Genomic DNA, 12,250 nt, shown 5'->3' with positions numbered 1-12,250 from the left:
CAGTATCTCCGAACACATGACCAAGGAACCCAACATGGCGGATGAGTAGCGCGGTGGCCTCTTTTTGCCAAACGGTTCCTCTGACAGTGGCAATTATTTGATGCTGTAAATTTATTTAATGGTCATAATGGCTTTGACTAGCCGTTTACTACGGTGTCAATCACTCATGGGATTTCGCGCGCTAATCAATCCTAGATTTACTGGTATCTTATCTGCACGTCAGGTCAGTATGATAATAATACTTATCCAAAAACTTGAGGAGAGGAAGAAACGCGATATTCTTTTTTAGTGAAATTGAGATTGTATTTGATAGCATTATGACCCGAATTGAGGTTTTAAAGTGGCTTTCAGTTCATTTTATGAAATCAGCTTGTTTTATATAAGAAAGAAGCAAATAATTGTTGATGGTGATTTCATGCAGATTGCTCTCCAATTTTTCGGTTAATGCAAGGACTAAGTTTCTTATGGTTATTTTATGGTAATTTTTCCACCCTTGGGTATCCACTATATATAAAAATTCCATCCTTGGGGACCAATCATGTTGTGTACCAATTTCAACACACAAATTTTGCCACATGACTCTCATTTATAGTTTCACTTGGGTTTCCAATGTGTAGGCCAGGTCATTCCTAACCTTGAGGCAGTGCTGAAATGTCAAAATCTGAACTAAAGGAGGGGGGATCCTCTCAGTCAATATTCCATGGGTAGCCTGCCCCCCCCCCCCATTTCAAGGAAAACCCATGATAGGTGCACTATACTACTAACAATAGTGGAAGGGGGTTCATACCATTTACACATGTCATCTGGTTGAAGTTTTTTACACAAACATTTTATCAGTGCACCTGGCTTTAGAGAAGTAGGTAGAGGGTTATGAGTTACCTAAATCCACTAAATACAATGAATGGACTGCAAATGTATCCTTGGGATCAGTGGCCCATAAATTTCTAAATGCTCCTAAAAAATTAAAGTGAACCATTTTCTTTTCCTTTTGGATATTTCTGTGTAATTGGTACCGTAATTTCCGGTCGTTTACCCGCGGGTAATCTGTTGATTTTGCATTAAATGCATGCCACTGCGGGTAATAGGGAGGTGCGGGTTATGTGACAATTTTAAAATTTAGTGGTAGTTGAATTGAAAAAAATTATCACCAACATGCGTTTCCACCTCTCAAGTGAATTTTATTGTATTAATCGAGTTTATTTCACGCATAATTAGTTGTGCGACAAACAAATTGATATCGGCACGCGTGAAAACAAAACCTTGATGGTGACAAAAATAATCCAAAGATATCTGGCGCATCAGTAACAAATTTCAATTAACACTAGCTTGAGCTAAAGAGAATTTTCCCGTTTTAAGGGACTTGTTAGGCCCAATAGAACCGGAGATATCGTTTTTTTTTTCAGAAATCGCCGACAGTACTTTATAATTCAAGTTTTAATACTCAGACACCCAGCTTTTTTTCAACAAATCAACATGGCGCTGAACAATCGCTCGCACAAAATGTGGCCACAAATTCGCATTCTGTAAAGTATGAAACGTTGAGATTTGGGCATGGGCAGCTAGTGTTTTTACTGTATAATCTTTCAACAAAGTACTTGCTAATATTGACACAGAATTGTGCACGCATCTGAATTTCTTTGACCTTTAAACTCGACAAAGACGCTTTCAAGTTTTTGAAAGTTGGATCAGACAACTTTTAAAAGACTGAAATGTATCACCTTAATGTCACGTTTTCGCCACCAAAAAGTTGAATAACATAACGTGCGGGTTATCCACCAGTGTGGGTAATCTGTTGATTTTTTTTTTCGCCGTATACAATAATCGGCCTGTGTGGGTAATCGGCCGTGCGGGTAAACGACCGGAAATTACGGTAAGTGTCTCAGGAAAGCTTGAGCAGCTATGCAAGTCAGGTTTGTATACATACTAAAAAGATTGCACTACTTTCTAGTTACCATCAACTCACTGGTATCATTGTGGAAGAGCTCTTGCACCTCTGCCTAAGCCAGAACCCTTGGATATAGAAGACCTACCTTGCTATGGTATGATTGCACTCTTAATAGTGAACGTGAAAAAATTATGCCTTTCTGACTGGTTGAAAATAAGTGCATTCTCATGTAACATGAGTGCAAAGTTATAACATGAGTGCAAAGTTTTAACATGAGTGCAAATTACAAATAGCACATGCATGCTTTCCAAATTTCTTCTGCCTTGACTTTCTGTGATGTTTTTTTTTCATGTACATTATTAATAAGTAATTAAATGATTTCTCTTTCAATGTGGTGTATTATAAGCACTTGTAACTTTTTCAAAGACTACTAATTGTACTTGCTCAATGGGCTCATGAATTTTTTTGTCTTTGAAAAATTTACTTGTGCCTATTTACACCAAATTACACTTGAAATCATGTAATTATGTATTCATATATGTACACATTGGTTGTAATTTGAACATCTGAAGATGATTTACCTTATTCACTCCCAGCAGTGACCATCATGGAGTTTCACCATACATTTTTTCTAGCCCAGAAGTAAATAAACATTGAGGAGACATTTGAATTTGAATTAGTGAGTTTTAATTGGCTGAATCTCCCACCTACAAAACAGCAACAAACTTGGTGGCCATTAATAATTTGAATTAGGAGTGCTGGCTCACCCCACAGGACACCCAAAGCTAATAACACACCAATGTTTATGATGTACTTCCGAACTTTTTAAATTCACATTTCAGTGTTTATATTCACACCTTCTACAACTTGTAGACTTGGGTTCTGACAAAGAAGAGCGAATTTTATTCTCTGCTGAATTTTTGGTGTTCGTGCAGGTGACTTCAGTCCAAGTGTTTGCAAGTTTATTGCAACAAGAGACTATGAAAACCACAACTCAGGGATACTAGCTTGGGTCACATCCTTCACTTCAGAGAATCCTCTGGGATTGGTGGAGTTGAATGAATTTGTTTTTGGAGCCAATCCAAGGTATATTTAATTTTTTCACACAAACATGTTCAAATGTGATATTTTGGGTATGAAACTTTTTTTAAACTGATTTCTAATTTGCTCACAAAGTTGGCTATAAATGGGAAAATTCCTGTGTCGGATAAATTGTTCATCCAACTAATCTGAAACTTTTTCAGCCACCTAGCGTTTTAAAAATTACAATTGATTTTTAAAAGGGAGTTTAGTGTTTATGGATATTTAGCAACTGTTAGTAGCTTCATAAAAAGAAGATTTACGTAATGAAAAAAGTAGAAAATGAAAAAAAAAAAAAAATTATAATTATTCTAGTTTGACCATGACCTTTTTTAAAGCTTAGAAAAAAGGGTTTCTAGAGAAAAGATTTCATAGTAAACCACTTTCATTTACACAACAATGCTGGTAATTGTCTCGTGTTGAGTTAAGTTATGGGAAGAAGGTCTGCCTTGGTAGTGACTCACTAGCTATGTGCAGGTAGGCTGAGTCAGTTGGAATTGGTGGCCATGTTGCTGAAGGAGAGGCCCAAAGGGGAAAACTTCTCTGTTGAGAGGCGTCAAATCTAGGCTGAGGTCTGCTTTAAAGGGCATGGCAGACATTTTCTGTGAGGTCACATGCTATATTCAGCAATAGGTCATCAAAATTCCACTGTATATTCCATGCTTTTTAGAGCTTTGGGGCACTCTTGTCACAGACCCCTCTCAACCAAGTACTGAAATTTGTTGTCAACGTATGTCTAGATAGAGAATGTCTTATTACAAAAGGTTACTCAAACTTTTCAATATCACCAGACTCTGTGATCAAAGAAGTCACTGTGGTACTTGTTTAAGCTTTTTTATGGGTAGAAAAATTAAATGCAAATTCATTCTTTACAAAGGAATTCTTATTTGATGTTTCTCCTTTTCTAGGATTGACATTTTACACAGAGTTGTTGTCTGGTGGAGAGCAAAAAATAGAGCTGTAAGTTGCAAAATATGTTGTTCTGCCAGTGTACATAAGAGTGGTAGATAGAGGAAATGTTGCTTATTTAATTGAAGGGTTGGGTTGATCAAATGAGTCCTAGTATTACAATAATTCACCACAGAAAAAGAAAGACTATTGGTCACTTAAATTTCATTGTAAAACCAGTTGGACACAACTTCAACTTGCACAAAAAACTGATTTTTCAGAGACAGGAAGGACTTCTCGTTACAAACAGTTTACTTTAAGTGTATTCTGGCTCTTATTTTTCAGGGAACTGCAAAAGTCAAAAATCGCGCAGAAAGAAGAGGTGGTGGAAGAAAGCCTTGGAGACAAAAAGGAACTGGAAGAGCACGACAAGGCAGCATAAGAGCGCCACAATGGAGAAAAGGTGACATAGTGATTGAGAACCATTTTTGCTTCTTTCCTCTTTAGTGGTCAGCTTCTATTTGGGAAATGAGCTTATGCTCCTGGTGGAAGGAAGAGTGTATTTGAAAGAGTGGTCAGGTGGAAAAAAACCCTTTAACTCCCAAAAGTGATTAACATGTAACTTCTCCCTGTGATATCTGTAAACTATCCAACAAACAGGTTATGAAAATTCTCAAACTTCTCAGTTAGAAGGTGTTATCTTGGTCTAATACCAAATTCACACAATCAGTTCACAAGGAAATGTGTAACAGCTAGAGGAGAGAATTAACAACAAGATGTTAAAGGATTAAGCCCACACCTTGTCATTAGATTTTAGATCATAGAGAAAATCAGTTTTTAAGGTCAAAGCTTACTGTCTTTCAGGTGGTAGAGTACATGGTCCTGTGCCAAAGAGCTACAAGTATGGATTACCAAAAAAAGTCAGAAGAATGGGTCTACGTACTGCTCTCTCTGTCAGATATGCACAGGTATAGCTTGCTGGTTGTTGTTCTTGGTTTGTAATTAAACTGTGAAATTGAATCCTAATTCTACCTTTTGACCATTTTGCTTATTTCCATTTTTACAGGGACATTTGCACATTGTAGATTCATTTGAGGATATTGAAAATGATCGGGTAGGTTTCTAGTTCAAAGGCAAACGAAAAGAAACAATTTCACGTGTAGAAAGTCTGGTTATAAACTAAGCTGTCACTCCCAAACCTCTTTGGTAATTTTCCTTTCTATCCACTATTTAGGGCATGAAATTGCACCTAATACAGGTGCCAATGTGACTAAATTTTTCACTTTGGTGACCAAATCCTGAAAATTAGTCGCCAAATTGGCTACTAGAGTGTTTCATTCATCATAACTTTACCAAGAGATATAGTGAATTAAAAAGATTTGCAAAGATAAATTCATTTCCTCATTAAGTTTGTTTCCAAAATGCAGCACGTGCATCTAGATCAATAACTAAACGGCATCTTGGATTTAAGGGAGCTTGAATGTTGTATATCATCCATCCTAGTGTCCACTTTGTAGAACATTAAAGATCCTTTCCCTAACTTATTTTGGAGGGTCTATCTAGAATGCCGACAGCGTAAAAAAAGGTTTTGTTTGTCTTTGAAAATAGCGACCAAATTTTTTTGAATTGGCTACTACTTTGAAGAATTTAGGGGCCAAGTGGCTATCAGAAAAAAAAATTAATTTCATGCCCTGACTATACATTTCTTATGAATCACAATAGTGTTGAGAGTTTGTTGTTGGATCAACCATTAATCCCCTAATGATATTTTTTCTATTCTCATCCCTTTTCTACTTGGTTATTAATTAATGTAAGGGGAAATTCTGTCTTATTGAATTGGAGTAAAGGGGTGAGGGTGTTGGTTGTGGTAATCTATTAACTCGTAGAGATTTGAACTTTTGTTTGTCCATCATTGAACAATCTCTGTGGCACAAGGTTTTCTTTGCTGATTTAAATTACAGGATTTGATTCCAATCTTGGACAAAAGAGGCTGGACAAATGTAGTCCTGGTTGATTCGTAAGTGTTTGGTCGATCATGTTTTTTTTTTTCAGGAAATTAAGTAAAATTGAAGTGAAACTGTTCTTTTTGTAAAGCCCCTTTTAAGTGCTGAACTCTTGTCTGGATAATTATATTTATATTTAAAAGAAAAAAAAAAAACTATCCTAGCTAGAATCTTTGCTTTTGATACCTTCTTTGAAAGAATATTTCTTTTCTGGGGAAAAAATTTTCTATTCACAAGGGTTTTGCTTTTTCTGATTTTGTTTTTATTTAATGAGAAGAGCAAAGTGCTCACCTTTGTGAACTACATCTGAATTTCAATATAAACACCTCTTTTTTTTTCCCCTACAGCACACCTAATGAAATAATCACAGAGGCTGCAGAAGGGATGAAGACAGTAGATGTGCGTCATCCCAAAAGTATGTTTATGCACTCCCTCAAATCTGACTGTTGTTCTTTTTACATCTCATAACAAAATGTGCTGCTTGAATTGTGCTGCTATTGACAATAAACCTGTTCTTTTTTTTTAGACCTAGATGTCTACACAATATTACATCGCAAAAACATTGTGATGTCCTTGAAGGCTGTTGAGTTTCTCGAGGATATCCTTTGTGAAGATGATAGGATACTCGTTAACAAGTTTGACTAAGCTTTTCTTGTAGTGTTGCTTCTGCTTTGTAAATATTCTATTTCAATAGTAAATAAATAATTCAATTCAACTCATTGTGATTTTTCTTGCCTTGTTGAGTCTTACTTTCATATAGTCCAGAGATTTTGAGAAAGTTGGAAATTTAAAAGCAGAAATTTTCTTGCATCCTTTTCATGCAATTTATCTTAACCTTTTAATCCCTGAGAGTGATTAACATCTAATTTCTCCTTACAATATCACCCCTGAATCAAACATTAAGGTCACAAGAATCAAGGAAATGATCACCAACTTACAAAGCTTGGTTTTTAAACAAATTCTCCTTATCAGTGCTTCAAGAAATGTATAGAGAACAGTATGGAGAATATGCACACTGATGTTAGGGTGTAAAGGGTTAACACTTTCACTCCCAAGATCTGATTGTTAATTCTCCCCCTCTAGCTGCTACACATTTTCCCAGTAAACTAGAATTTGGTGTTAGATTAAGACAAAAACTTCCTTTGTCATGCTACTTACAGTTACTTTTTGATTAATAAAAAAATAAATTATGAAAAAAAACCCCATGTTTTTAACCCTTTTACTCACATGAGTGACCAAGACAATATCTCCTTACAATATCTATACAAGATCAGGCAGACGAGTGATGAGAATAAAGAGAAATAACTATTAGGGGATCATTAGTTGATCCAGTAACATATTCTCAGAACTAAAATCATTGGAGAACTATTAATGAGGTCTTTGAAGTCAAAGGGTTTATGTATGAAGACAACAGCAACTCGGTTTTAAATAATTAATAAGTTATTTATTTAAAAAACTTGATGTGCATGTGGAAAAAATGTATGTGTAAATCTGCTAGTGAATAACCTTTTGTACATTAATGAGAGCCAAAAATTATTTATTAGTCCAATCATTCAGTAATTGGCTGTGTTATTTCTTGAAAAATTTAAAGAATGTATAGAATGCAGCAGATCACATCACACTCTGGCAAGACTAGATCTGACTTCCCATCGTAAAGCTTGTCTCTTCTTCTCTGTTGGTACAACATAGTTATTGGGAACGAAATTGCGTTGTGGTTTCTGAAAATAAAAAGGCAATGTTATAGTTAAGGAGTGGTTTAAACTTTTTGCAAAAGGTACAGTTTTGCCAACTTATTATTTTCATTCAAAGGTTTTGCAAATTTATTTTCTGTCTAAGACTAAGAGTCTCCTTGTTATCTGATACACTGCAAGGTGTCACTGAACCTTAAACAATGTTGCCTACCATATTTTCATTCAAATAAGTTGACCCATTCAGCTTTGTCTTATAAACCTTTGAATCCAAAATTCTGATTTTGGCACCTAAAAGGGGTCACAATGGCCTCATCACTTGGTGACAACTTTCTTGCTATGCACATTTTCAGAATTTCATTGACTATGTATTTTATCTTAGCTCACCTCAAACACATCACATTGCAACATCTTGCCCTATGGAAAGAATTTTACAAAACAATTAGCAAACCAGGGAAGATGTAGGTGTCATTATTAGCACTCTGGCAATTAGATTTATGTACAATTCATCAAACTTAGAAAACCATGAATATCTCAAATATTTCTATCAAGGATCTGTATAACCTACAGGGCAGGCATACTTTTGGTGAATAGGTGCTTGGTAATTTCTTAACAAAAATTATAGCCACCATCTTTGATTTTAATGGAAGCAAAAGGTTGGGGAGAGAAATAAATTTGTACCAAGGGGGCAGTTGACAGTCAAAAATAAGGAGAGGGGTATGGGAGCAAGGATTATCTTCTTGCCCTTCCCCTGCCCCCTACCCCCACTGTCCACTCTAACTCTAAATCAAACATGTCTGGTCAGATAAATGGCCACGGGCTTATAACATTAGCTCACCCTAATGAAATACCTGCACTGCAAGCTAGGATCTGCACTAAATTAACAACAAATTACATCAGAGATCAGGAAAGGCAAGTACACCACAAATGACAACTGCCATCTCAATAGTAGTTACTTACAGAAGCTACTGTTCAGTTCTCTTACTGATATTACAGTTGTTACCTTCCCTGTGTTCTGAGTGAGACAGTTCCTTTTTTATTCTGCTTTAGAGCTCTTCCTTAACCCTCTCATTCCCTGTCTGCCATACAATTCTTAAGAAGTTAGCTCAGAGAATTTGGTATTGGATCGACTTTTAATATCAACTGATATTTTTCTTAATTCTCATCGCATTTGGGCTTGATATTGTATTGATATGGTATGGAGAAATTCTGTCTTGGTGACTCATGGGATTTAAATGGCTAAGGAAAAGCAATGCATACAGTATATCCCTGGCTTACTTCTGATTGTAGAAGGTTCTTAATTGACAGTCCTACCATTTCTTTAAAAATCAATCTATAAATAAAATTAATTACCCTGACATTCCATCGCAGATTCTTGTGGCTCTTCTCTCCTGGAGCTTTGTTTGCCTGCCATTCATACTTAAATTGGTGATATCTGCAACAAGAACAGAAAAAACAAATACATTTTATAATTACATTAACCCCTCAACCCCTAAGAGTGACTAGTATCTAATTTCTCCTTACAATTTCACCCCTAAATCACAAATAAATGTCACATAAAAAAGGAAATGATCACCAATGACAGAAGCTTTAGATTGTTAAACAAATTCTCCTTGTCAGCACCTTAGGAATTGTGTCTACTGATGTTAGGGTGTAAAGGGTTAAGTTACCATAAAAAAGCATTCATTACAATATGTTCACTACACGTACTGACAAGCAATTAACAAAACAAACAAACAGGCAGCAATTAAAACAAAAGCAACAACAACAAAAGGCCTAATCACACAAGTCAACATGTGAATGAATTTAAAACCTGGGAAAATGGATAAAGTTCAAACCTTGAGACAGGATCTGACTTCTTTAATTGTCGTGTGTGAGGGTGACGAGAGGATGGCCTGATAACTGCAAGAGACCACATACTTAGTGGGTTGTGAGCCATATCAACAACAGCTTACTGGAAACTGTGAGTTTCAGTATACCGGTAATAAATATCTGCTTACTGTTGATTATTTGCTTCAAAGAATAAGATAAATTGAGGATCTTTAAGGAAATTGGAAGAGAGTGTTCCAATTCCAATTCCAATTGCAAATCAAAAAATTGAGTTATTTTTGTTAGCTTGGACGACAACAAATTTTGGAAAGCTCCAAAGAAGCTCTGCACAAATAATTAGTTTTGTGGTCAGTGAAAAATTAAACAAAGTGCACAGAGTATGCTTTTCAATAGAGCCCCTTTCATTAATTTAGATGCATAACAACACTCATGTTAACCCCAACTCTCACACCCACCCCTCCCCTAAAATACCAGCGTGTAGTCTAAATTTGTCTCAGAGAAAGAGAGAGAGAATATCAGTGATTCTTACAAGACGGCAATCCTCTTTCAGCATAATTTTCCCACGGTCTGAAGTTATTTGGTCCTACTTCACTATCAGTACTGATAACATCTGCATCATCCACATCACCACTGTTCAAGGGAAGATCTCGTAATCTCTGTTCTAAATCGGATATATCTGTGACTGGAAAAAAGATAAAAAAAACTTTTTCAAAAAAATTTGAAATTTGAAAAAAATTTCATGCTAAAATTTAGAAGATTTTTCATGATCTGTCAAACCTACCAGACTCATTTGTGGTAAAAGATTCATCAAATACTCTAGGTTCACCATCTTTTCGTCTCAAAACTTTTCTCTTAATATTTCTACTGCTGGTTCTGGATTGTTCTTGAGGTGAGCTCTCAACAGTGGTGGTGGATTCTCCTCTGGTTGGTGGCTTTACTGGATGGTAATGAACGTTTTCCTTGCCATACGGTTGATGATTTATTTTTGTCTAACAAAGATAAGTAATCAGTAATTTTTTTAGTCATATTTAATAACTCTTTACACCCTAAAATCAGTATCCATATTCTTTACATTTTTCTCAAAACAGTTCCTCAGGTTCTGATATGGAGAATTTGTTCAAAAATTAACCCTTCAACTCCCGTGAGTGACCAAGACAGAATTTCTCCTTACTATATCTATGCAAAATCAAGCAGACAAGTAATGAGAATCAAGAAAAATATCAATTATGGGATTACTAATTGATCTGATACCAAATTCTCTAAACTAACATCATAGGAATCATTTGGCAGACAGTAAGGAGAATTACTAATGAGATCTTGGGAGCTTAAGGGTTAAGAGCTTTTTGGAGGGTAGTCATTTCCTTTAATTTAGCCCTTTAACTCCCAGAAGTGATTAACATGTAACTTCTCCCTATAATTTTTAGACATTTTCCAGCAAAACAGGTGATGAGAATATTCAAACCTATCAGGTAGAAGTCATCATCCTGATTGAAAACCAAACTCTTGTAACTAATTTAAAGGGAAATGTGTAGCAGCCATAGGAGAGAATTTAAAACTACAAAGTGGGAGTTAAGGGTTAGTGTTTGATTCAGGGGTGATAGTGTAACAAGAAATTAGTCTCTCATCACTCTGAGGGTTCAAGGGGTTAAACTACATTGGTCAGAGGCAAAATAGAGTTGAAATTTGCCTTTTCAATAACACACACACAAAAAATTCTACTTGTATGTACTCCCAAGATCAGAACTAGAGCCCAAGAACTATCAATTTTTTTAAAATCCTGGGAGTAGCATGAATCATTGATAATTTGGTTCTTGATGATAATAATGACAATGATGATGCTAATAAAGGAAGATTTTGCCAAATATCTCTCACTATAATATCTGATTGAGAGAAACATAAAACGAGATAATTAAGTAATCTGCCAAATAGTTGGCCGTATTCAAGTCATTATGATGAAACTACCTTGGCCAAACTTGGAGCTGATTTTGGTCGGGGGAAAACTGAGTCTTCCAAAGGGGATCTGTACCTATCAAGTAGTTGGCGTGGTTCTGTACTGCTGTCTGAAGCTAAGAAGACCAAACAAAGATCAAGAGGATGAACAGAAGTTGAGTAGATTTTACGTCAACCTCTTTTGAAGTAGGGAATTGTAATGCTAAATTTTTTAAATAACAGCGCAGACTGATGACTGTAAAGGATTGTTGATATCAATTGCTTCCTGTGGTTTGTCTAATCAATAAGAACCACATCTAAAATTGATTAGTGCTTACCATCAAATGGAGATGAAGAGGTTTCTGTTCCTTTACTCCTGTCTAAATAACTGTCAGTGTAGTAACTTTCATTAACTGATGATGGAGAATCTCCACTTCGAAGAAGACCACTTTCTTCGGAAGTTGATCTTTCTGATTCAATAAGCTCTTTCAAGTCTACAAAGGAAGACGAAATTTAAATGCAACATCAAGTGCGATCACATCGATCGATAGACAACGTCGATCACTTTAGCGGCCTCAAAGCTTTGCAAGATGCAATTTAACTTGAAATACGACATATTACTCACAATAAACAATCTCGTTGATCTATGAAGAGAAATTTATCAAAGTCAGAATTGATTTGAGCTGAGATCAAATAATCAACATTCGAAAAGTTTCTCTAATAGAAACAATCTTCTACCACTAACACGAACCTCTTTGAAATTGTTTCAGCTTATCTCGAGGAATATGAGTGTATCCGAGTTCTTCTAGTTTCCTTCTGATCTCCTCTTCTGTAAAATCGAAGCTTTGTGCCATTATGCTCTAGGGATAAATACAACTTAGTTTACCAGAAGCTCAGTACGACTTGAAAATCAATTACAACGGTACATTAGTGTCCAGGCTTTCGCG

General features: G+C 35.8%; 2 protein-coding genes across 2 annotated transcripts; one reads left to right on the top strand and one right to left on the bottom strand.

Moving 5' to 3' along the window:
• Positions 1-19: 19 nt before the first annotated feature.
• On the top strand, positions 20-6,541 carry LOC131773066 (large ribosomal subunit protein uL4-like). The gene is made up of 10 exons (XM_059089026.2): positions 20-223; positions 1,949-2,039; positions 2,821-2,971; positions 3,874-3,925; positions 4,199-4,316; positions 4,718-4,821; positions 4,920-4,967; positions 5,815-5,870; positions 6,204-6,271; positions 6,383-6,541. The coding sequence occupies exons 1-10, from the start codon at positions 119-121 to the stop codon at positions 6,499-6,501; spliced, it is 912 nt and encodes a 303-aa protein (XP_058945009.2). The 5' UTR covers positions 20-118; the 3' UTR covers positions 6,502-6,541.
• On the bottom strand, positions 6,524-12,212 carry LOC131773067 (centriolar and ciliogenesis-associated protein HYLS1). Its single transcript, XM_059089028.2, has 9 exons — positions 12,055-12,212; positions 11,642-11,797; positions 11,337-11,440; positions 10,156-10,363; positions 9,904-10,056; positions 9,383-9,446; positions 8,898-8,979; positions 7,932-7,961; positions 6,524-7,574 (listed from the first exon to the last, which is right to left on the bottom strand). The coding sequence occupies exons 1-9, from the start codon at positions 12,155-12,157 to the stop codon at positions 7,473-7,475; spliced, it is 1,002 nt and encodes a 333-aa protein (XP_058945011.1). The 5' UTR covers positions 12,158-12,212; the 3' UTR covers positions 6,524-7,472.
• Positions 12,213-12,250: the final 38 nt, after the last annotated feature.

This window comes from Pocillopora verrucosa, chromosome 7, assembly GCF_036669915.1.
Source record: "Pocillopora verrucosa isolate sample1 chromosome 7, ASM3666991v2, whole genome shotgun sequence".
NCBI classification, from domain to species: Eukaryota; Metazoa; Cnidaria; class Anthozoa; order Scleractinia; family Pocilloporidae; genus Pocillopora; species Pocillopora verrucosa.
The sequence above is the reverse complement of the archived record's forward strand: the minus strand, read 5'-3'. Positions and strand labels throughout refer to the sequence as shown.